Below are 26,076 nucleotides of genomic sequence, written 5' to 3' on the forward strand. Positions count from 1 at the left end.
TTAGCATAAGGAGAGCAGGGTGGGGGGAGGTTTGATCCCTGATGTAGTCCGATGTTTGTAGCTTCTAGCCACAAACCATAAACAATAGGAGGTACCTGGGAAGGTTAGATTAGAAAAGCTATCGAGTGAGAATGACACTAGAAAGCAATTTTTATCTAAAGTTCTCACAAATAATTAAATAGCTTCACTCATTTAAAGCTTTATTGGTTGGAAAAGAAATCTTCTAGACCGAAATCTAAGGCCTGATCCTGTAGTCCTCATACCCCAACACCATTAGTGTGTAAACAAGAAGTCAGGTCCAAGCTCCATGGGCCTGCCCCCATTGAAGCCAGTGGCAAAACTCCCAATGACTTTGATCTTTTGTCCAGGGGTTGTCCCACTGAAGTCCATGGGATTACTCTCCTGAGCAATGGTTGAAGAAATGTCCCATAAAGGTTATACAGTGTTAGCCTTAAAAGGAAAGGAGCAATGCATTCTGGATTGATGAGGTTGGAAGATCTGGGCTGGGAGTAAGGTAGGCCTGAGTTCTGCCACTATCTTGCTGCATGGCTTTGGGCATATTACTTCCTCTCTGTTCCCTCATCTGTGGAATCAGTCTAACGACTTACCTCACAGGAGACTTGTGAAAATTAGTTAATCATACAGCCCTACAAACATGTGAAGTGCTATTTAAATGCTAAGTATTAGCGGATGTGGCCTGATCTTACTCCCACTGGTGTCAGTGGATGTTTTGCATTGATTTCATTGGTTGCAGGATGAGTATCCTGGAGCCTGGATCCAGCTTGTTGTTAGATGTATAAATCTGTAATATATACATTCTGGGGCAAACTGTAATTTAACAGAGAGTAAAACTCAAGTCACATCTTTTTTAAAAAGCAGAAAATGCAAGTGTTAATTGCAAACAAAACAGAAAAAGTCTAGGGTTAAATGCGATAACATATATAGAAATAAAGGCAAGGTTTAAAATAATTTGGGAATAATTAAAAATAAAACATATAGGTAAAAAAGGCTGAAAAACTGGAACTAACAAGCCATGTGTCTATCAACCCCCTCATGACTCTGATCCTGCAAATACTTTTGCACATGCTTCACTTTATGCACCATGATGATGTGCTCTTAACTCTGTCATCAAATTAAGGGTACCAAAAGATTCTCCACATTAAAAAATATTTCACTTTGTAAGTCCTGAAGAAATATTTGCTTGGAACTAGCTGTATATAAAAGTTTACATGTCCAATGTATACTTTTGGTGCTTCACTGCTGTCAGGAATTGATTGATGCTATGAAGCTTAAAACAGTGAAATATAAATTAGCTGTTTTTTAACTTAGGTGCATTAACCCATGTATGAATTTTTTTTCAAGTTGTACTTAGTGCTTCATATAATATATGGAGGTATAAGGGCTTGATATCATAGATGAAAAAACAAGCTAACTTCTTTCTTTGCACAGAATTAGACAACATGTCTTGAATGATGAGACAACGTGGAAGTATAAACACTATTTATTATGTTTGATCATGTTGCATATATTTTATAAAGGATTCTACACAAAAGCTTTTACTTCATATAGTGAAACAGATGCAGCTATTGGGATTTTGCAATAAAAGCCAACTGTTTAGAAATATTCTAATCTCTTTTCCAAAAAAACTTTTTTTCCTTTTAAATTAATCAGATATGCATTTTAAGAGACAGCACTCCAAACATAAAGGATTCTGTTACCTATAATCTTCTGCATACACTGTCAATGTACTTTGATACTGCTCTAAGTACTAGCTTCAAGATTAAAATGAAAAGATACTTTCTGAATTTGTTTACTTAGGCATTTGGGGCCTGATCCAGCAAGGTGCTGAGTCCCCTCAAGTCTGATTGACTTATGTAGCAGTTGAGAACACACAGCATCTTGCTGGAACCAGCCCTATAGCAATGGCATCAGAAGCCAGAGTGCATCACCAATTTAAGATCAAGTTAGACACTTTGGGCTGAATTCAACGCTGGTGTCATTTAGGCTAGTGGTGAGTGTGTGTGTGTGTGTGTGTGTGTTCACTGCTCACTGTGACCACTGCAGGTGTATTATAACTTCAAATTAAGTGGGCTATGTATTGTACAGTAAATCAAGAGATCTATTTAGAGGGAAAAGTTGCTCATTTTTTTCAACAAATTTAGATCTGGTGAAAAGCATCAGAATAGCAGATCTGAAAATTGAAGTCCTCTGTGCACAGAACAGATACAGCTTTAAGCTTCAGGCTTGCTTTTGAGGGACCACATGAAAGGGAGAGACGTTAGGTCAGTCTTCAACGTCTATTCAGTCCTTGGCATCTCTTCAAGGACTTTAATCAAAAGTGCCGATTAGTGTCAACTGTGATAGTAATTTATTTTGTTTTATTTTTTTACTGAGGACATCGGTTCACTAGGAAGTACAGTAAAACTATCATTTCATTACATGAAGACCACATCGATGGTCAATTGGTAACAACCACTCAATCTAGACTACAACCTAGAGGTGGATATTTAATTTTTAATTTTTTTTTTTTGCCATCCATCTCACCCAAGCTCAGCATTTTGGGTATTGAAAAGGCAACTGAAGGAAAGATAATTCTGTATGCAAACACTGGAGTGTATGGTTAAATCTTATAGTTCTTTCTCTTGGCCTCCATCCAATACAATCTGTACTAGGTCCGATCTACAAGTAGATGCCGCCACCGGAAAAACAGCACTTCCTCTGAGGCATCTCTTTTAGACTGAACAAGCTTTTAATCCACTATGGTTTAATAAACCTGCCAATGCTGGTCCAAGGATCTACACCAGAAAAGGGACAGGATTGGGTAGGCCAACAGAACCGAGAGCATGCTGGGGGAGGGGAGGAGAACACTGTGCAGAGGTTAGGCAGAAGGAATAATAGGAGCCCCCTCTGGGGAAGGCATCCTGCTCTCAGAGAGTAGGGTGGTGGCATGGGGCCTCCCGTAGATCCCAAGAATTTCACAGAGGTTGGAGGCATGCCTTCTGGCCTGTTCTCCAGGGAGCCAACCCATTTTCCTGATGGAATGATAGGTAAGAATCTCTCTGAGCGGAACCTCACTCTAAGTGCTGTCCCACAGGTTTGCCTGGTCAAGCCCTGTACGTTTGCTATCACATACATCTTCAAGAAGAAGGCTCAAATTCTGTTTGTCTTGTTCACATGAGTAGTCCAAAAATAGACTCCAATGGGATTACCTGAGTAGGGAAAGCAAACAAGATTTGGCTTCAGATTGCCCAGTAACTGGCTGTGATTACTAAGAAAATCCAAGAGAAATCATCTTGCATGGTATATGCAAACAAACAAAAACAAAAACCTGAAAGCAAAAAATGCATCTCCATTTAAACTAAGACATATTTTAGAAATTGAGGATAAAAAGTTGCATTAGTCTATTTTTAGTACCTGCATAGTGGGACTTAATAAATTTAGCTGCATAAAAAGAGGACGGGTGGGAGACATATTTGTCTTTAAAAAATTATCAGGACCTGTTTTTACATCATGTAACATTTTGTGTTGAGATTTAAAATTCTGATTTTTCAAATGAGTCCATCCTTATAATTTTCTAAAAACACAGTTATATATTCCTGACAGGCACTTCTAACTGAATGTCTTTTAAGTTTGGTGCATTAACCAAGTTGGACTGAAATAGCAAAAGCTTTTGGATGAGAATCTGAACTGCAGATCAAATATACATGAGTACATACCCTAACTGCGCCTCTCTAGAGTACAGGATCAGTTCTGTTTCCACTGAAAAGAATGGGAGTTTGGCTGCTGACTTTAATGGGATCAGAACTGTGTCCTTAGTAGTTTCTTTCCTACACACACAGGGATCAGGCTGCACTGTAGGATTTACTCAAGACAACTCTCACTGACTTCCATTAAACTATACCAAATTAATCTAATATGGCTACCCTCTTTGAAAAATGGTATTCCTTGAGAATGCAAAAGGAATATTGACTGTGCCCCAAATAGTTAAACATTTTGTAATCAATGGGAATTTTGCTTCAGTGATAACAAAAGTATCACACTTTAAGGTTTTGGCTTGGGATGCCTGCTCCAGAGGGGGCTTCTATTATTCCTTCTGCCTAACCTTTGCACAGTGTTTTCCTCCCCTTGAAAAAAACATAGTGCAAATCCCAAAGGGGTTAATCTTTCATCTGAAACACTGTGCTTTCTTTAATTTTTTACTAAAACTTAAAGATTATACTAGAATTTAGCATTTTTCATTAATATTTTAATCCTCTGAATATTTTCTGCTTTTGAATACTACCCCTGGATTATTTCTCATAAGATACAATGAAAATTCTCTAAGGATTCCCCTTCCAGATGGAAAACAGGGATGAATTTTTCCAGATTTTGCATATTTTTAATAAATGGATGACTAAACAATGCTGCATTCCTTCCACAGACAGGTATTCCTATTCACACCACGCAAGTAATTTGATGTGAGAGGGGTTTACAAAACCAGCTTTGTAAATGGTAATCATGACCAATATTTTCCTCCTTTGGGTTTCTCATAACTGTAAAGAGAAACTATTAACAAAGGCACTTTAACTTATAAAGGACGAATCCTAACTGTACCACAGCCCTTTAAAATTCTTACTAGGAAACTGACCGTGCTTCTTTTGAAGTCAGTAAGATCCCTGCCATTGACCAGCATGAATAGGATTGATTTTACATTCTTTGCAATCTTCTTTTCAGGATCTTCTCTACCGCCATATTATGGCAAAAGGGTCTGATCCTACTTCTGTTGACGTCAATGGGAACAGGACTGGGCTTTAAACATGGGTATCATGATCTTATTGTTAATTACAGTATTTTGGGACATCTTCCTTTGCTTAGCATTGTCAAACAGGAGTGAAGAAATTATTAAAAGCTGTTTTTAGTGAACATTTGAAAGAGAAATGCAATTTGAAATATAAGTATTCAAAATAGGTTCCTATCCTATCCAGAAAGCCTTTCTTGCATTTGTGCTCAGTTTAAATGTAAAATAAGGCAACATATGGCAAGTTTCTAGACAGCTAGTTTTGCATCTTTGTAGATCTGACTCTGCAAGCCCCTGATCCTGTGAGAGAATTACGGGTAGCAGTTTCCTGTTCAGAAGTGACAGAAGCTTCTTTCCAGACATTAATAATAATACCTGCTTCTTAAAGAGCACTTTTCATCAATAGCTGTGATAACGCTTTACAAAAGAGGCCAGTATAATTATCTTCATTTTACAGATGGGGAAACCGAGGCATGGAAAGACATAGTGACTTGCCCAAGGTCACCCAGATGGCCAGTGGGCAGTGCCAGGAATAGATACCAGAATTCCTGAGGAATTTCTCTATGTGCTAGGCCACACAGCTTCCCTCATTAATATATGTACAGTATATACAATACATATATTCACATTTATGTGGATAATATACATATATATGATGGAGATCGTTCCATTGCTGCTGTTCCTTTGTTTTATACACTGTTATTCTGTCGATGACATAACTCATGAGTTCATAAAAGCTGAGCAGTTTTTTCAGAGTATTCTTTTCCAGCATATTTCAACTTATTTTGCTTCACAACTTTTTTCTAAAGCAATTTGTCTTGAAACAAATGGCAGAAAAATGTGTTATACAGTGCCTAACCTTTCATGGAATTTATCTTCACTCATGAGGGGATGCTTCATTTATGGAGTTATTCCTCCTTTCTCTGCTCATGGGGATAAATGTCATAAATAACATTACATCTGGTATAGATCTCAATACATCATCTCCCTGCTCATTTGAAAGATGCTCCACAGAAGGATATAATTTATACTCTATGTACATGGGGCTTTGGTTTTCTTGTCTTTCCTTTTTTTTTTTTAATATGATGACTACATCATTAGCTAGGGACTGAGCCACAAGTCCACACAGAAGTCTAATCCAGCTCTAATTGGAACCCAAAGGACTTTTACCACTGACCTAAATGAGAGCAGGATAGGGCCCAAGGTCTTAATGATACCAAAAAAAGAGTTTGTGGATAACATATAGAGGTGAGCTATTTTGTAATATGTTCTGAAGGGCATTTTTCAATTACACAGCTTGTGTGTGACTCTGTGTGACTGCTGCAGGATGAAGAATGAATGGCCCAGTCCAGCAGATGCATATTGATGCTGGAAAGGTTCGGATCTAGTGCTACAGCCAGAACCCAGTATTTTCCTCAACAGGTGAAATTGACATGTTATCAAAACACTAGTGACTTTAGAAACTTTGTTTTCACTGTCTTACATTCCATCTTATTTGATTATGTTCTCTTTCATTTTGCTATAAGCCTATTCTGTCCTTCCCAAAGGATCAAACAGAAAGAAGAACTGTGAAAACTGAGATCCAGCACACACACACAATCCCTTTCCTGTATTAAAGGGAAGGAGAATTATGCTGACTGCTCAACTTAATTTTTTGTTGACAAATGCAAGAAAGAAGTGACCAGCAGCAGTAGGTGAGGCCCAGTAAATCCTTAACTAACAGGAAGTGCGCTTTCCATTGGAATTATTGCTTAATTATAAACTCTACAAATAAAAGGAAAAATGGAGAAAGTAATTACCTTTCATGGGGTTGGAGTGGAAGTGCACCTTATCAGGGATAGGGTGTTCTGATTACAATACTGAGCTTTTCCTTGCAGAGAAAGACCCCTACAGTAACCAAATGGACTTAGTTTTCACTGCTGAGTAAGGTTTATAATTATAATGACATGGAACAGGCACCAGGCAGGGATCATGTCTTTCTAGGTGGGATGCCCTGTCAGAGGGCTGCTTTGTTCTAGTTCTTATACACTGTACAGTCATCCCAAGCTTCTGAACAGAAATAATATTTCTCCATGCTCCCTGTTTTTACCCTCTAGCTCCACGCCTACTCTCTCCCGGGCGCAGAGTGACTGGGACCTTGCAGGATTTACAAAGCTGACCCAACGTGTTAAAAAGCTCCCCTCTCCCTTGGCCCCCCAGCCCTGGAGCACAAACACTGAGTGTGTCGCAGAGTAAATCACATTTGATCCCTTTCGGGTTTTAATCTGCCCGAGGAAGGGAGCAACGAACACATTATTCGTGTGAGAAACCAAACCCAATGTTTAGAGTGTCAGGTGTGTCTAATTTAACGCCTAATCCCCAGTAAACGGGACGGATGCTCTAGTAACCAGGCACTTACGATCTATCAGTTACGAATAAAGGACAGGAAGGCTAGGGTGGGGCAGAGGGGGCTGCGGCTGCTGCACCTTGCTTCCTTGAGCGAACCGAGCCCCTGTAAGAAGTTCAGGCGGCGGTGGGGCAAAGTCTCCGCTCCTGCCCCGCGCCCAGCAGCAGCCGGGCCGTCTGGTTTGCCCGGGGAAAGGAAAGGTGCAAAGCGGCTGCTTGCAGAAGAGACTGGAAGTCCTTGTGGCGATGCTGCAGTGGGTGTCCGTGCATCGGAGCAGCACTGGGCTGGTCCCTCCCCTCTGGGCACCTTGGACTCCCTCTGTCCCCCCGCGGGGACCCGCAGCTCTCGGGGTGGGGGGCTCAGCTGCGGGGGCCTCTGCCTCCCGCCCTCTCTGGCTCCCCGCTCGCGGCCGTGGCCAGGCTGGACACGGGCAGGACGATCTCCTTGGGGCTCTGCTGCTGCAGCCGCATGGACTCCTCGTAGGTGGGTAAATACTTCACCTCTTCGTAGCTGGGCAGCTGCAGGAAGAGCGGGGAGCCCACCTGCAGCGGCGGCGGCTCCTGCTCGCCCGGGTAGCGGCTGCCGCTGTCCAGCAGGGAGTCCTGCGAGGTGGCCGCCGTCGCGTTGAGCAGGGAGGCGGGGGAGTCCTGGCGCTGCGGCCGGTGGTACCGGCGGGGGCTGGGGCAGATGATGCGCTGCAGAAAGTAGCCGATGGCGAAGAGCACCAGCAGGATGAGCAGCCCCGAGAGCTTCCGCACGAACCAGCCCACGTTGTCCAGGAAGGTGTGGAAGGGCAGCTTGCAGCACTTGATCTCCGTGTGGGTGACATTGCCGTAGTCACAGCAGCTCTCCCGCTCGCCGCAGGTCAGCTCCCCGCAGCTCCAGGTGCCCTGGCAGGGCTGCCAGAGCAGAGCAGCCCCCAGCGCCAGCAGCCCCTCGGAGAGACACTGCAACATCCTCCCCGCCCCCGCTCTCGCCCCTGCCCCGCAGGAGCCCCCGGCTCGCTCGCTCACTTGGGGGGCCGCCGGCCGCCTCCCATCGCCGGGGCCGGGCCGCAGCTGGCCTCGGAGCCCACCAGCCGTGGCGCCGTGGACCTCTCCCCGGGGCCCAGCCCGGGCTGCTGCCGCTGCGGGTGCCGGAGCGGTGTGCGCGGCCCGCTGCCCGGGAGCAGAGCTGGCATGGTGCGCCGCGGAGTCCCGGCAGCCGCTGCAGGGGCAGGAAGGGTTAACGGAGCCGGTCGGTTTCCATGTTCACTTTGCAGCGCTTTAATCTTTATTAATCTGTCTGTCGTCCCGTTCCTCCGTCAAACAGACAGCGCCTGCTTCCTAGGTTTCTTGGCTTAAGTGATTGGATTTCCCCGTGACCGTTATTTAAATTTACTTGCTGCTGGGATTCACTTACCATATTTCTGGTCTGATTTCTGATTAAAAATTGATGGTAACCATTTAGCTGATGTTAATGGGCTTAATGCAGCTCCCCTTCCATTAGGGAGTTTGGAGGCCGTGATTTACTGGCTGTGTTCCTGCACAGGCCAGCCAGGCTGGTGTCTTCTTTGGGGGGAAAATAAATACCAGGGTCACGGCGTCTTCCTAGACCACAAGAGAAGCATATGGTCTAGGCAACTATTCCTCTGCCATCCCTCAGGTTTCCCAGGCCAGGTCTATCCGAGGGGGTTTCACATAGGCAATAACCTGGAATAACAGAGCCTCTGCAGGCAGAAATCAATTCACTTTGCCAGGAACATGTCAGATCGCAGACATTTCTGTAACAGTCAATTGTAATAGGCACAAGAGTCTGCTGGTGCCAAAAGAGCAAATAGACAGCAAGGCTGTCAAGGGCGAGAACTCAAATTCAAACACAGGACCCAGAGAGAACATGGTAAATTAGCATCAAAGGGAGACTGATGTTGGTATCAAGATGAGTTGGTGTTTCCAGTTGAGCAGTAGGGCAGGGTGGTCAGTGGTGCTGAGAGCCAGTAGCTTGACTTCAGCTAAAGGAGTGGATCTTCAGCATCTCTGACAAGTGATGACCCCGCTCCCTGTGGACTTGTCTACAGTGGCAAACTACAGGGTGTTAGAACACGATTTAACGAAGACAATAGTAAATGTGCCTTCGTGCTCAACAGAGACCAGGACATGTGGGGGCTTAACATTGTGTCACCTGGTTGTTAGCCTGAGGGTGGATCAGGACCAGCCACCAAATGTTATCCTTGTCTGTCCTGTCCGCTGTGTTAATTAATATGTGTGTGTGACAGAGGTAATGGCTTTGAGGACCATATTGTATCAAGTTTATGTATCACTGTGGGCTAGAGAGTGTATGCAATTTCAGGGTGGTTGGGGGGGGGGTTACCACAACTCCAGGCACCAGAAATAGTGGGCTCCAGGTGAATCACTGAGGTTGTGAACACTGGCAAAGAGGTCCCACCCCTCTGGGGAAGCTTGCATATACTGTTTCAAACTTGGTTTTCAGAAAGCAACAGATGCAGAAAGGCTTTTGGCATAAAAAGCTTCATTTAAATTGGCTCGGGGCTTTTTCCTGACCCTGCAAACAGACTGGATCTTCTGTCCAAGGGCCTTGCAGAAGGGTTGGAAAGATTTTTGCCCTGCTAGGTCCCATAAGACTGATGGTTGACCTCTGCAAAATTTTTAGTGTGTTTATAGGAACTTATCTTGTTTTTATGTTTTCTCTGTAATGTATTTACCTTAAGAATAAATCTGCCTGCTTAGAAGGAGGTGTGTTGTAACTTGCAGCTACTGACAACACACTGTTCCTAGCCCTTGGAGAGAAAAAGTAAAGCAGAGGCCCTGGCCTTTAGGCAGACTGGCTTGCTGGGGATACTGCGCTGTAAGGCAGGGAGCTGAGCAGCCTTGAAACCCCAGGCATGAGGGAGAGAGACCTGGGTTTCCATCTAAGAGAGGCTGGGACTTGGAAGCTACAGTGCACACACCAGTGCTTAAAATGTGTGTGTAGGGGGCAGATTTGCAAGGGGTCACAGCCCTGGAAATTTTTTTTTAAAACAAGCTAGGCCATTGTGGGGCACTGCTGTGCCAAAGTCCCTGGTCTCAGATTACAATAGCCCCCCCTCCCCCTCCCCTTTCTTTTCAGACCACTTTAAGACTAGGGCACATACTGCACTCAAGCAGCTCCAGGACCTGGGCTTATTTAGAGAGTTGCCCTTGGAAATATCTTCACAATGTTGGCAGCTAAGCTCCGGTCACTGCCCTCTCCTGCTGACTGGTGTGAGCTGAGCATTGCCACCAATACACCTGAAATGGGGGGGGGGGAAACAAGGAAAGCCCTGCCCCCATGCACTGCACAGAGTTATGGCAGGGTGGTGCTCTGAGGAGGAAATAAAGCCCATTTTGACACAGCAGCAGCAGCAGCCTATCCCAGGACAGCGAGTGGCACTGCTCTTGCTTTTCTTTGCACTTCCGTTTATGGAAAAAAAGCTCAGGCCAAAGTGCTGCACCGCTTCTGACTAAGGGCTGCTCTTGCTCCCGAGGACATCAGTGGCAAACCTGTAACTGGGGAAGGGGCAGGCCCTAGGCTGTTCCAAGCTGAAGTCAAAGAAAAATATTCTCAACTTCGTCCCAGTGGAGGGGTGGGAGGAGCCCAGACGTGGTGGAGTTGAGAGGAGGTAACAGTGTGTGTTCGCCGACAGAGCAAAGACATTTAAAATGCGTGTTTTACTGACGTTTTAAAAAACATTTTGGAGCTAAGGCCCTTTCCTTAAATGACAAAAAACCCGACAATCCCTAATCGTGCCCACCCCAAGACATATTCATGTTGTACATATGTAACAGTGTCTGTTACATTCTGAGTGAGATTTTGAGCTGTAAAACTTCTGCAGCTCTCCCTGAAAGTGCCACGCTATTAATCTTCTTTGTTCTTTTCCTTAGCCCTGATCCTGAACTCCTTCTTCAGGCAGAACGCCCACTGAAGTCCATGAAAATGTTGCCTGAATAATAAGGAGTTCAGGATTGGGTCCTAAGTGTGATGGCATGGCTACTATCTGCAAGATACCGGCTTCCAGCATCCTGCTGGAGGAGTCTGAGTATGGATGTGCATAGATGAAAGGGTTGAAAGTGGGGAGGAGCACTGAGTAAACTTCAAGATAAACTTCTGAAGTTTGACTAATATGGGGTCCCTTTGCAAACATATAAACAGGAATAAGGATAGTACCTCATGCTCTAGCACAGAAATAAAATGAGCTTCCTTTAAAAGTATTGCCTGATACGTAATCCTGATGGCTATGGTCCTACCAGCTAATCCTTCTCTTGCTGAAGCCTGTGGGGGCTGTTTGAGTTTACTTTAATGAGTGCAGGGTTTTGGCCGCAATTCCAGAAAACATCCCAGTTCAGTGAAGGAATTAAGCATGTGCTTATCTTTAGTCAAAGTCAATAGGATTTAAGCATGTGTTTAAAGTTAAGCACATGCTAAATGTTTTGCTAAATAGTGATGGACTTAAGTGGGTGCTTAGGTACTTTCCTGAAGGTATGATCGCTTCAGACCTTTCTCTGGTGTGTTATTGTGATACATTTGGCTTCCCTTCCCTGCTGTTACTTTTTAAATTTTAGGCACTTTGGACTTCCCATACTTAGAGGCCTGAGCAGATACAAAAGTTGTTTCCACATCCAATCTGCAAACACAGTCCGCGGATATAAATTGGATATAAAGTGGATATCCGCAGATTTGCAGGGCTTTCCCCATACTAACAGACTCACAGTGTAGTGTTGTCTGGGCCAGTGTCTGATCTCTGAGAGTGGCTGATACTAGCCCCCTAGAGCAAATAAAATAAAAAATCCATAATGCACTTTTCCAGTTGTTTAGTGGGATACTGTAGGTGGAGGTGGGAAGATTTATTTCTTCCTCATCCCAGTTGAGGGTCAGTTTAAGCCCTGGATCATGAAAATTGAAAATCCTTGTTATGTTTCTTTTAGCAACTGCAATTGTAGATGTTGTGAAGGAGATGACACTGCTCTGTAATAATTTGTGAATACTGTTAGTGACCGTGTTAGTGGGATAGTTACTGTACGGCTATCCTGGGTTATTGCAATGTTTATTGTAGGCATATATTGGTTTAGTTTAATAGTAGTGCTGTGGAGAAGCCAGCAGGAAGCCAACACTATGGCTGCAGGTGAGCAATCTCCTAATAGCAAATTGGGTCTCATTAAGAAACAATGCTTGAACTATTAAGTTGTGAGGGTGCCAGGCTGAGATACCAGACTTGTTTTGTCTCACTGGAGGCCCATAAATCAAACAGGCTGTAAACAGTTAAAAAAAGACTGGGGGCGGGGGCATTTCTCAGGGAGCTGTTCAGTGGGAAACAAACTTCCTCTGAAACAGACCCTGCTGGCACACTGGAAGTATTCAGGCCATCCCAAGCTTCCAGAGAGAGGGAAGCCTTTAGGTAAGACAGATATGGGTGCAGTATGTTTATTGTTTTAAACTTCTTTCCCTCTGATGTTATGCTGTGTTCCTACTCCTAAGATTAAACAATATGGGGCTTCAGGAAGGCTGTTTGGGGTCACTGTGTTCACCATTAAGAACCACAGAGGGAAGAACTACAGATGGTGAACCCAGTTAGGTCTGCTGGCTGAGCACAGTTGAATCACAGGCTGCTGAGCCCAGGACGTGGTTTAAGAGTGGGAGAATCATTGGTTTCCACTCCAGAAAAGGTAAGAGCACAAGGGGCGGGATGCACTCAGAGAGATCAACGGTGCAAATAGCCCTGTAACCATGATGGATGCTATCTTTATTCATAAGCATCTAAATCTAAAAAAAAAATCCTTGCTAAACTATTAGTCTGAATGTCATCTGGTGGCAGACCAAATAATGAACTTTCCTCTTATCTAGTTTAAATTGTGTTTGTTTGTTTTTAAATATCTCCTCATGTTCTTTCATGGCCTGCTAGGTCCCATTGACCAAAGGCAACAGGATCTTGTCCTTCCTTCCAAATCAAATCATCCTAACCTTCCTGATATGGCCTTGTGGTGGGGTGTACAAAGCCTACCCAGACAGGAATGGGTTAAGGAGTTGCTGTGGGTATGTTAGGTCTGTCAGGATGGGAGGATGAGTTCAGAAGGGAAGACCCCCAGCTCAGTAGGAGGTAGCCTGGGGAGGAAGATTGACTTCTAGTCCCGTTAGCTCCTGTGGCAAGAGGCCTGAATCATCTCCCTTGCCTACAGACTGTCTGGGCACCCTAAGGCAGGCAGGACTATAAGCAACCTCCTGAAGACACTTTCTGGTGGTTAACCACAGGATACTGACCCAGAATGAGGCTTACCCAAGGCCCCCTGAAGCAAGAGGGGCCGATGACTCATTTAGGACTGGTCAGTTGTTCTTTTTTATATCTTTTTTTTGTTTCCTTGGAATCCTGGGAGAGGCAATCTCCAGAGGAGCTCAGCAGCAGTGCTGAGTTTCCATCCCTGCATCAGTGATTCTGATGGCCCCAAGCTGGATGACCAGTGCCTGAGTGAGTGCATAACCCTGTCACAGCCCCAAGGATGCTGCAGAGGGACTAGGTCCTTGACAGTCCTTATATAGAAGCTCCAACCTCCCCATATCTCTGATAATTTTTTATGTTGATCTTAGCTAATACAGTTCCATTAACCTTTATTTTGCTAGCTTGAGTAGACATTGCTGCAAGTGACATGTTAAAACTGGTAAAGGTACAGCAGTTCTCATAGTATTTTCAAGGAAATGGAGTATTGCAGTCCATGTTTGTAATGATGGCTGTTGAAAGATAGATGCTTTCCAGGCAGTATATACTTTACAACTCCTTATCTTATTTTACGGAAGTCCTAAATATAACCAGCAATGTAAACTATGCATGTGTTACAGGGAATTTAGGAACTGTAGGCAACTTCTTTGCCCTCTGGGGGGTAACTTCTTCCTCTGCTGCGAGGGGATATTGAGCCCCTTCCACTAGGGAAGAGGTGCTAGACATCTGCACACAACTTGAAGAGATTCCAGGATTATATCCATCTCCTATTACTATGCCAATAATGTGATATTTCTCTCTGGAGTGCATCAGTATAACAGATGCATATTCTAGCTAGCTTGAAGTTATAGGAATCATCTCTATGAGTCTGTCTTCGATAGCTTTGGTGTGATGCCAAAAGAATTATATATATATAGCTATGGGCTGCATACCAGACATATGGGGCCAAATTCATCCCAGATGTAACTCAATAGAAATCACTAGTTACACCAGAGCCGCCATTTGCGCATCAAATTAATTTCAACTCTTTGCAGAATCAGATATTGACTGGTGTGATCTGATGCCCCAAAGATTATCTGTGATGAGGAGTAATCAAAAAACCTATGCTGACGATGTAATAGGACGATTGGTACTTTTAAACTGAATGGTGGGTTTTGTACCTATTGTTCAGCTTTTCTGAAAACAAGTGAGACAAAACAGTTTGATCCTAGGCTTGCCTCTGCAAATTGAAACCCGTCCCTGTGATTTACAGTGTTGAGCCTACATGGAGCCCCACAGAAAGAAATTGGGCTCTACAGCAGGCACAGCAGTTTTGTCCTGCATTATAAACTGCAGGACTGGAACCTACTCCATTGCTTTATTTGGATCCAGCAATAAAAGCTGATCCTTCTCTGTGTTGTTTACTGATTGGTATCAGCCTAATTGCAAAATTCCTGAGGCAACTGACTCAGTAAAGTGTAGGCTCTTCTGGTGATGGGAACATTTACCAATATGAAACATGGCAAAAAATTACCAAGACTGTTCAGTTTGGCTCCCCCTTTTTTAATTATGTCAAATTTGTTACACAAACAACTAAACAACTGATGTTACTGTCATTTATACTCTACTGGTTTCCTTTGTTTGTCCTGGTTACTTGTACTCTGCTGGTTACTTTCTTTGTCCAGGTTACTGATTTCACTGTAGATTTTCTGTAACTGATACTCCTGTTTTCATCTCTGTGTTTAAATGATCATATGTCAGTCATTTCTGTTTAGCTTCCTGAAGCTCTTAGGAACAAAAATGGTAAGAAAAGAGTCTCCACAGCAATACTTCATGGTTCAGTATGTCTATCAAATATAAATGGGAAGCTCATTCCTGGCAAGAAATGATGGGAAGAGATGAAAAACGTTGCCTGGTCTGACTGAGCTAATCATCGCGGTGTATCTGTTCATGTGCTGCGGCCGTAGCTGTGTGTTCTCCTTCACAGCCGCCGGCTCTCTGAATGGTGTTTCTTTAACATTATTTGAAGAGTATTTGTTGCTGCTGAAAGGTATTAGATCAAGAACTCTGTAGAATAATGTGCTTGCTTCACAAACCAGAAACGGCATAGAGTTAGATCAAGCCCGGGCCTCTGTGTTAGAACAGAATGGCAGCTCTGATGGATGTTTGTTCACTAGGAACCAGATTAAGACCACCAACTCAGTTCGCATAGACCATCAAACTGCCTTCAGATGGCAATGACTTTTGCCCACAACTGACTGAGGCCAGGTTTGAGCTGCTAAGCGAAAGCTGGAAGGCTCTTTCCCCTGTTTAAGAAACCCCTGAGCCTGCCAATCCCAATGAACAGAAGTATTTTTGTTGTGGGTCTGAATATCATACCTGGCTGATTACTCTGTTCCTGTTTAATTGTATTGAGTTGAGTTAGCAGCCCATATCTCACACGCTGATACTTGTGCCTTGAGTTTCATTCATGCAGTTCCTTCTTCATCAACAGAGTCTAGCAGTTTGGAATCCCAGTGACGACTGAGGTATGTCCCACCTGTCTGCATTTGGAATGTTTGAGTGAATGATTAACGCTGGGCATAACTATGTTGTCTTCATTATCACTAACATTTTATTAATTGATAAACTAATGCCATTGAAACCTACCACATTAGCCATTGTAGGATTTGCCAGATTCCTTTAGTGGAGCCTCGATTCTTCTTGGCATCCCATTGTCAGGTATGGATTGTCGATCATTGGCATTGAAATTAATGCATACAGCAGGTTACTGTTTCTAATGTTTAACTTGTACGTTCAATATGGGGAGGACAGACAGGGAAGGATTTTGTCCACATTTATATGTGTATACATAGTCAACTCCATCTTAGCCGTATCTGTACAGTACTGGTGCAAATTAATTTCTTCCCTGAATAATGTGTACGGTGTGCAATATGACTCAGTGTATATAAAAAGCCTTGGCAAAACCATCATTACATCCGTGCTGACATTTATCAGTTAATGTTTGTATTTAATTCTGGCTCAGACTCCTTTGAACTAAGTCAAGTAATTAATGCTGGAAAATATTACTGAACCCATCCATTTAAAGTTAGAAGTCTCAAGGAAGTAGAAAGGAAATACCATGAAATTGTCTGGTAATAAGAAATCTGTTTACACTCCATTACTGGAAATTAAAAATAAGCATTTATCATCAGAAATACTTTTTTGAGAATGGAAAAAAAGGCCTATTTCTGCCTGTATATTAAGGCTGAAAGCAGAGAAGTGAAACACTAATTGTTTTTCAGAGATGCCACTGCTCCATTAGATTTATAATTTATCTTACTGCTTTAGCACAGCGATCAGTAAGAGTGAAGTTCTGAAGGTTTTCTATTGCAGTGTGCTGGAAGTATTCCTTAAATGTGGTATCCTAGAGCAGAGGCGCACAAACTGTGGCCCATGGGGCATGTATTGATGGGCTGCAGGTAGCTGGCTGCTTGCCTGGGGCTGTCTCTCCAGCTCTTAAATCTCATTCAAAGAAACTGATAAGACATGTATACTTTCCTGATATTATCCTTCATGTAAGCAATGGCTGTGGTTGCTATAGGGATGTTTGATTGCCAGTGGGAGAGGAGGTCTTCTCAAACACAAGTGAGAGGGGAAGTGTCCAGGAGACAATCTCTCTCTGCTAAGATGTTCAAGATCTCCTGTCCTAGAGCATAACAAAACATTCAGGGCTAGATTGTGCCTACTGATGAGTGGGTGGGCAACAGGGGAAAGAGAAGACACAAGGAGCCTTCCCTTGCCTACGGCTATGCTCAGAAGCCAGGCACAATCTCAGTCCATTTGCTCCCAGCATACATGGAGTGAGGGAGTGCAACACAGACATTGGCACTAGAAACCCAATAAGGAGTAGGGATAGGCAAAGTTAGGGTCATGGCTTCATCCTTCCTTCAGTGATTAGCAGAGCTGGGCTGGCATACAGAGAGGGAACACGCTGTACCCTGTAAAAGGGTGTTGCAGCTGTCTGTGCAGTACCCGCCCTACTGCTCCCAGAGGCATTATGTCTGCCTCAGGCACAAAGCCTCCACGAGCTGCTGCCAGTGCGCAGTCATCACCTCACCAGCTCAGACTGGAGCTTCAAGCCACAAGCCAACTCTTAGAGTATAAAGGAACCATGAGTAATTTATAAGGTCCAGATCTTACCCAACAAATGTGATGCTTTTCTTGATACAATTCCATTAGTGGCTGAAGGCAATGATGTTAAGGGCCCAATCCTTACCCAGTGGAAATTGTGCCTACTTATGATAGAGCTGAATGTAGTGAATTTAATCAAGGGCTTTAAAAAAACTTTATTAATTTCTATTGCAAGCACCTGATTTTCCACGAGAACCAAGGCCTTCAAACCACCATTGTGCTAGGTGCTGCAAAAACACTTCTACAGCTAACTACAAGCTGCTATTCAGATAATTTATTTATACTTTATATTATGGGAAGTTACTTTTTACTTTATTTACTATAGGCTGAAGTCATAAAGATTTTTGCTTTTGAAATCAAGGAGCAGCTTGGTCTCAGCTGTATACATATACATCTCTATAATAATAGTGTATTTTATTGTTGAAAGAGATGCCTGGTTTCATTTCTACCAATGTTGCTCAGCAGTGGATGAAACTTAAATCTGGATGGAAATCAGTTTTCATGTTGTTGATGTGATGTTTAAGAAATTCAGTATCATATATATGGTTCAGTTCTAACCGAACAAAAATTAGAAAGCAAGCCATATATGGGACCAGGAGAAGACAATGGTACATTTACAGCTGAAGGTAGAAGAAAAGGTGCTGAGCACTTTTCTAGGAGCACATATTTGGAATATGAAACATATTATTGAGAGAGATATAGGTTCATTTATTATTACAACATTTCAAAATTACAGCTAGCAAATTGCATATATTTATTCATTTACAACTGTGCTCATTATGTTAAAAATAATACTTAGCACTTAACGTTATCAATGTTCTTTGTAAACAATGACTATTTAATCATTACAACATCACTGTATGGTACAGCAGGTAAGCAATTAAACCCATTTTATAAGGAATGATGCAAGACCAGACAGTAAGGCAGTGACAGAACCAGGATTAGAACTCAGCAGGATCTGGCGCTCAGCCCTTAGCCCAATCAACTAGACCACACTAATCTCATCAGATATGCAGCTTGTTTACATGAGAGTTCCAAGGAGAAAGCATTTGCTGCAGACTTCTGGGGTAACTGATGTAATATTTCATATAAAATACAATGGAAAGTAAACATCAATGCGCAATGCTAAACCTACCTAACTATCCAGTAATAAAATATAATATTGAAACAACATTTCTGATAAACTACATCTCCATAATCATAGTATTATAAAATATTAAAGCCTGTTAATTGGTCATTAAAACTAACTTTTGGCAAGGTCTCCAGAGTTGCCAAATGTACTTTGTACTGTGTTTACAATTACAATATTTCAAAATGTGGTCTTTAGAGAGAGTTTTGGATCAACACTAAGCCCTGATACTTAAAAGGAGGAATAGATGGGTTGGAATAAACAGGAAAATTTGATAAGACTGCTAATCTGAATCAAGCACATAGAGAGAATTTTAAACCAGCTGTCCTTAATTCTGTTTTATTTAAGAACGGCCATACTAGGTCAGACCAAAGGTCCATCTAGACCAGTATCCTGTCTTCTGACAGTGGCCAATGCCAGGTGCCCCAGGGTGAATTAACAGAACAAGTAATCACCGAGTGATGCATCCCCTGTTGCTCATTCCTAGCTTCTGGCAAACAGAGGCTAGGGACACCATTCCTGCCCATCCTGGCTAATAGCCATTGATGAACCTATCCTCCATGAATTTATTTAGTTTTTTTTTTTTAACAGTACAAGACTTCCATATTGGTCTTCCTCAGTCCCATAATGACTGGTAGAATTCCCTAAAAAATAAGACTCAAAGTCAGCAACCCTATTTACATTTACATTTTACATTTAATAAAGCAACAAGTTAATACTAATCTGAAGGGCTAAGATAGCAGCCCTTACTAGTCCAATCATCTAGATATCCAACTCTCCTGATTGCACTAAGGACCACTGTATCTGCCTAATAGCTATTATAAGCCTTGAGCAAAGTTCTGCAATCACACCTATGCAGTCGATGCACTTACTTCACATTTACACCAGTATTAATGTGAACAGAACTTGTCCCTGATTTTACTGAGAGTAAAAATTGCAATGAGCATTGGATCTTTGAAACCCTTACTTTCAAGTCCCTGTGCCACTGAATGAACTAAAGGACTGTGAGTCAGCCCTTTACAACAATGGGTCAGAGTGTGGCAGGAGGCTTATAACTAGGGCTGGTACTTTGGGTATTAGTTTCACTCTCTAATTTGGGTCCTTTGTCCCAACTGCTAATCTCTGACTGATAGTAATAATATGAATTTAATTTATGCCTGGAGAAAATTCATGCGCTAAGGAAAGCGTGGGAGAAGAGAGACGAAGGCACTAGAATTCCTTGGCCACTTAGTGTGAGACTCTCTATTATGTGTTCGGGTATCAATTCTGCAGCCCTTTAGGGCCTTAGTTGCGGGATGGCCCTGTGTGAAGTTAGTGAGTAAGTACTATTATTGAAGGATCAAGTCTATATTCTAAAAACTGATACAGTTATTCCCATTTACCATTTGGAGTGGTTGGTTGTCTCAGGCACTTTTGTGCAGTTGTGCTTGATTTTGAACGCAACCTGGTCTGGAACTAGAAGACTCGAGTCCAGTTTCAGTTGAAATAATAATAATTTAATAATAAAACTTTTGACTGACAAACCCAGAAACATTTGAAAAGCATAGATTTGATTTTTCACTTGAGAAGAAATTGCTTTTTCATTATTTTACTCATTTTTTAAACTCAGTTTCAACTTCCATTTCCCTAAATACTCCCCTGTTTGTAATGATCATTAATGAAGCAGGTGACAATTTTCAGAAAAATCTTTTTCCATCAAAAAATGCAGCACCATTGCTGACACTAAAATGTTTCACAATTTTTTGCCAATTTCACCAAATTGTTTGTGCTTTAAAAAAAAAGCCTTCAATATTAAAAATAAGTAAATATGTTTCATTTTTATATTTTTTTAATTAAACATTATTTTTGGGTCAAAATGACTTTTCAATAGAAATTGCTTCAAAATTTATTTTATTTTTAATGAAAAAAATATAAAAAATAGTGTGAAATCAAAATGAAATGAAATGCTTTGTTTTGGGTTGAAGCTTTATGTTTGACCTAAAATGATTTGTTTGTTTCTTAATTTTTTTACTTTTTGATCTGCCAAAAATTGAAACGTGAAAATGTTTTCAGGGTGATCTAAATTTTTTTTTCAGAACTGCCAATAAACTGAAAGATCCATTATTTGCATAACTCTAATCATTAATCTTTTCATTTTTACCAAAGAACAAGTATTGTTAAACCAAGATTATGCTTTTTTCTGTTAGACAAATTGTCAAAAGCAATGGTAATTGTGCTGAGAGCACACAGCAAAATATCGAAGTTGTGCAAACATTCAGAAGGTCACTGCTAAATAACCATGAAATGGATTGGCAGTGTTTGTCTGAATATCTCACCCTGCTAGGAGGTGCTGATCCTGTGGGAAAATGTAAAGTCAATGTTGCTGACTCACTCTTGCATCTTGGATACTCCCACCTGAATATGATGAAAGTTGAAGTGGTGTGTCGTGTCCCCTTCCCCCCCCCCCGCCCCCTCCCGTGACAGGACATAAGGTGTGGGCTGAGCAGTCCTTGGAGAGGAACTCTGTGACCGGTCAAATCTGGAGAGATGGATTGGTCTGGATTTTGTGTGCCTTTTGTGAATAAAGCCAAACCCTAGTATCAACAGCAACTTGAGAACCCACAGGAACTTGAGTGGACTATGTTTAGTGTGGGGGGAAGCCACCTCTTTGAAACCAAAACAATAAATGTTTGAGAATTGAGCCTTGATTTATATTAGAAGAAAAAGGAGCAGGTTGACCCAGAGGCAGTTGAGTAGACGGAATCCTTTATTGCGATACTTGTTACCCTGGACCTAACTGTCCAGTAAGCACTGGATTATTTACATCACACTCTTTTTATTGAAGTTAGTATGTAAATGCCTACATCCGCTACAATGCCCCAAAACCCCTTATTAAGTAATAGAAACTCCCATACTATTATTATACCCACTCCCATTGACTGATTACTGCAAAGAAATGTATTTTCAAGGTAAAGATGTGTGTATAATATGCATAATGCTGTAATTTGTTGCTACAAGTTCCCTCAATCTTCAGTTCTCCGGGGAGGGAGGAAGGGACCATGACCCATCACTTATGTGGCTGGGAAAGGAAGGGAGGCGGAGATAACACTTTTTTACCCAAAAGGTATCCTTTAGATCCCCACATTTCTTATGCAGCTCTAACACTTATTAATTCTTAACAAGGAGAAGGGAGGTGAAAGGGGTAACACTTTATCTATTAAGCGAAGGATAGTGCATGCATGTGCCTACTCCCTGATATCATGCCAGCATACCAGCAGTTTTCCATGTCTGTTAGTTAACCCTAACATATCCCAACAATTTGGTGTGCACATATATCAAAACCAACTGGGAAAACATTAGGTTTAAATGTTGCAATTTACCATGCAGAGATCTGTTAAACAGGCTAGACTAAAACCAGGTAGTTACATCTATTTTAAAGCTGAAAATCAGCTGTTTTAAACCTTCATAAATAATGATCCATAACACTGAAAGCTTTTTTTAAATCAATAGAAGTGGCTATCAAAGTATGACAAGCATCCTCAATAAATATCAATAAATTCTGAAAGCTGTATTCTGTTCAGATCCAGTTGTCTTGTTTCAGGAGACCATGACTATTTAAATATTGGAGTATTTATATGCATCTATCATTCTTGCAAGTATTTTTGACAGATGAGATAATACAACAACAGAGCAAACATTTATATGAGCAAAAATAGAGGGGCAGTTCAAGAAACTTTCCACATAGTCATTACTTTTCCCTTTGATCAAGAACGATTAATGATATCGCAAATGGTCAGGGACATAATTGTAGACATTAGGCATTGCAACTAGTTATTCTGATTGTTAGGATGTCTTATATTACAGCCATTTAATTTCTGTTATACATCCACACATCTAAATTAAATAATAATTAATTCCCTGCAAGACTTCACACTTTGTCCTGTGACTATCTTAGATCTCTTTGTCCTGTGACTATCTTAGATCTCAGGCTAAGCAGGGTTGGTCCTGGTCAATGCCTGAAAGGAACAGGGAGTTCAGTCGCACCTTAAAGACTAACAGATTTATTTGGGCATAAGCTTTCGTGGGTAAAAAACCCACTTCTTCAGATGCATGGAGTGAAAATTACAGAAGCAGGCATTATTATACTGCCACAGGAAGAGAAGGGAGTTACCTCACAAGTGGAGAACCAGTGTTGACATGGCCAAGTTGATCAGGGTGGATGTAGTCCACTCCCAATAATTGAGGAGGAGGTGTCAATTCCAGGAGAGGCAAAGCTGTTTTTGTAATGAGCCAGCCACTCCCAGTCCCTATTCAAACCCAAATTAATGGTGTTAAATTTGCAAATGAATTTTAAGTTCTGCTGTTTCTCTTTGAAGTCTGTTTCTGAAGTTTTTTTGTTCAAGTATGGCTACTTTAAAATCTGTTATTGAATGTCCAGGGAGATTGAAATGTTCTCCTACTGGCTTTTGTATGTTACCATTCCTGATGTCCGATTTTGTGTTCATTTATTCTTTTATGTAGGGACTGTCCGGTTTGGCCAATGTACATGGCAGAATGGCGTTGCTGGCACATGATGGCATATATCACATTAGTAGATGTGCAGGTGAATGAGTCCCTGATGGTTTGGCTGATGTGGTTGGGTCCTCTGATGGTGTCGCTAGAGTAGATATGGGGACAGAGTAGGCAACGAGGTTTGCAACAGGGATTGGTTCCTAGGTTAGTGTTTCTGTGGTGTATAGTTGCTGGTGAGTATTTGTTTCAGGTTGGGGGGCTGTCTGTAAGCGAGGACTGGCCTGCCTCTGAAGGTCTGTGAGAATGAGGGATTGTTTTCCAGGATAGGTTGTAGATTGTTGATGATGTGCTGGAGAGGTTTTAGCTGGGGACTGTATGTGACGACTAGTGGAGTTCTGTTATTTTCATTGTTGGGCCTGTCCTGTAGTAGGTGACTTCTGGGTACTCGTCTCTCTCTGTCAATCTGTTTCCTCACTTCCCGAGGTGGGTACTGTAGTTTTAAGAATGCTTGATAAAGATCTTGTAGGTGTTTGTCTCTGTCTGAGGGATTGGAGCAAATTCGGTTGTATCTTAGGGCTTGGCTGTAGGCAATGGATTGTGTGATGTGTCCTGGATGGAAGCTGGAGGCGTGTAGGTAAGTATAGCAGTCAGTTGGTTTCCGATATAGGGTGGTGTTTATGTGACCATCACTTATTTGAGCTGTAGTGTCCAGGAAGTGGATCTCTTGTGTGGACTGGTCCAGGCTGAGGTTGATGGTGGGGTGGAAATTGTTGAAATCCAGGTGGAATTCTTCAAGGGCCTCCTTCCCGTGGGTCCGTATGATGAAGATGTCATCAATGTAGCGCAAGTAGAGGAGGGATGCTAGGGGACGAGAGCTGAGGAAGCGTTGTTCTAAGTCAGCCATAAAAATCTTGGCATACTGTGGGGCCATGCGGGTACCCAGAGCAGTGCCACTGACTTGAAAGTATATGTTGTCCCCTAATCTGAAATGGTTGTGGGTGAGGACAAAGTCACAAAGCTCAGCCACCAGGTGTGCCATGGCCTCATCAGGGATATTGTTCTTGACAGCTTGTAGTCCATCCTCATGAGGAATATTGGTGTAAAGAGCTTTTACATCCGTGCTGGCCAGGATAGTGTTTTCAGGAAGATCACCAATGCATTGTAATTTGGGTTTGAATAGGGACTGGGAGTGGCTGGCTCATTACAAAAGCAGCTTTGCCTCTCCTGGAATTGACACCTCCTCATCAATTATTGGGAGTGGACTACATCCACCCTGATCAACTTGGCCGTGTCAACACTGGCTCTCCACTTGTGAGGTAACTCCCTTCTCTTCCTGTGGCAGTATAATAATGCCTGCTTCTGTAATTTTCACTCCATGCATCTGAAGAAGTGGGTTTTTTACCCACAAAAGCTTATGCCCAAATAAATCTGTTAGTCTTTAAGGTGCCACCGGACTCCTCATTGTTTTTGTGGATACAGACCAACACGGCTACCCCTTGATGTCTGAAAGGAAGATATCCAGGTAATGCCTACAGGTAGTTGCTGCAGGATATGTAAAAAAGTACAAAAGGATATGTAAAAAAGTACAAACGGACCCAGTAGAATTCATGTATTAAAGTAATTGTATAGTGGCTCAAAATGCTGATCAACATGGAGTTTGTCTATACTAGGATTCTCCTGGTGCCACCCAGCACAGCATCCTTGGAAATTGTTTTTCTGAAATTCTCTAGTGTAGACATGGGCTCAGTGGTGACTGGGATGGTATAACTGGGAAGCTGGGTTGTTCTGCTGACCCATCCTTTTAGCTAAATTAGAGAGGTCTATTTGAGCTGTGCTGACTCGCTCTGGGTGATACATTTTATTAACCCATCCTGAATATACAGGAAGGTGGGAGTGCTGTCTGGGAAGAAAAATCTAGGGCTGAATAATCCTGAGGGAGAAGTTCTAGGAATAGCTAAGCCTGGGGGCAAGGTTTGGGTTGGAATTTATTTATTTTGTGTTCACTTGTTAATAAAACCAAATCCTAGGAAGGGGAGAGTTTTGGACCTATACAGCATGTGTTGGCTGTTTTAAAGCAATGTGAGAATGTCACTACCTCACAAATGGGAATGCCTCACATTGTCTGTACATAACTATTTTATGCTAAAACATCCTACTGTTTTGTTTCCCTGTCTTCCTTCCCCTGCTTCTTTGTTTCATCCACCTGTTGTCTCATGTCTTTTAGACTGTATTCTTGGGGCAAAGACGGTCATTTGCTACCTCTGTACAGTACTACCACCGCTTTCAGAGCAGCAGCCGTGTTAGTCTGTAGCCGCAAAAAGAACAGGAGGACTTGTGGCACCTTGGAGAGTAACCAGTTTATTTGAGCATCAGCTTTCGTGAGCTACAGCTCACTTCATCAGATGCATACTAGTACTATCATAATGTATCTTCACCTGGCTGACTCCCTTAGATGCTGCTGCGAGTAAACGATAAAAACTGGGTTCATGCTGTCCTTCACTTATCAAGGACTAGGGCATGGGTTAAGTCTGAACAATCTAGGAATCTGAAAAGCAAATAAAAACAAGAGTATTTGCATATGGAATAGGGAGAGCTTGTACCCTCCTCCTCCTTCAGGTATGTGTACACAAGAGCTGGCTAATTTTACAGCTCGTGTAGATGTAGGCATACTAGCTTCAAGCAAGCAAGCATGTTAATAATATCAGCGTAGCCAAAGTGGCACAAGTGGTATGATGGGCTAGCTGCCCTGACTACAGTCCTGTCTGAGACCCTATGTATGTAACTGGGTGGCTCGTCCCAGCACCGCGGCAGAATGCTAGTTTGATTGAAGCTAATGCATGTACATCGGCCCAAGCTCCAATACAGATGTACCCTCTATGGGAGTGTAATTCCCAGCAAGAACTAGCCTTCCCCTAATC

At 42.4% G+C, this 26,076-nt stretch overlaps 1 protein-coding gene across 1 annotated transcript; it reads right to left on the reverse strand.

Annotated features, from left to right (window-relative positions):
* Positions 1 to 6,510: 6,510 nt before the first annotated feature.
* On the reverse strand, positions 6,511 to 8,119 carry C9H3orf80 (chromosome 9 C3orf80 homolog). Its single transcript, XM_073358760.1, has one exon. The coding sequence runs from the start codon at positions 8,117 to 8,119 to the stop codon at positions 7,523 to 7,525; it is 597 nt and encodes a 198-aa protein (XP_073214861.1). The 3' UTR covers positions 6,511 to 7,522.
* Positions 8,120 to 26,076: the final 17,957 nt, after the last annotated feature.

The sequence above is a fragment of the Lepidochelys kempii genome, chromosome 9, assembly GCF_965140265.1.
Source record: "Lepidochelys kempii isolate rLepKem1 chromosome 9, rLepKem1.hap2, whole genome shotgun sequence".
Taxonomy (NCBI): domain Eukaryota; kingdom Metazoa; phylum Chordata; order Testudines; family Cheloniidae; genus Lepidochelys; species Lepidochelys kempii.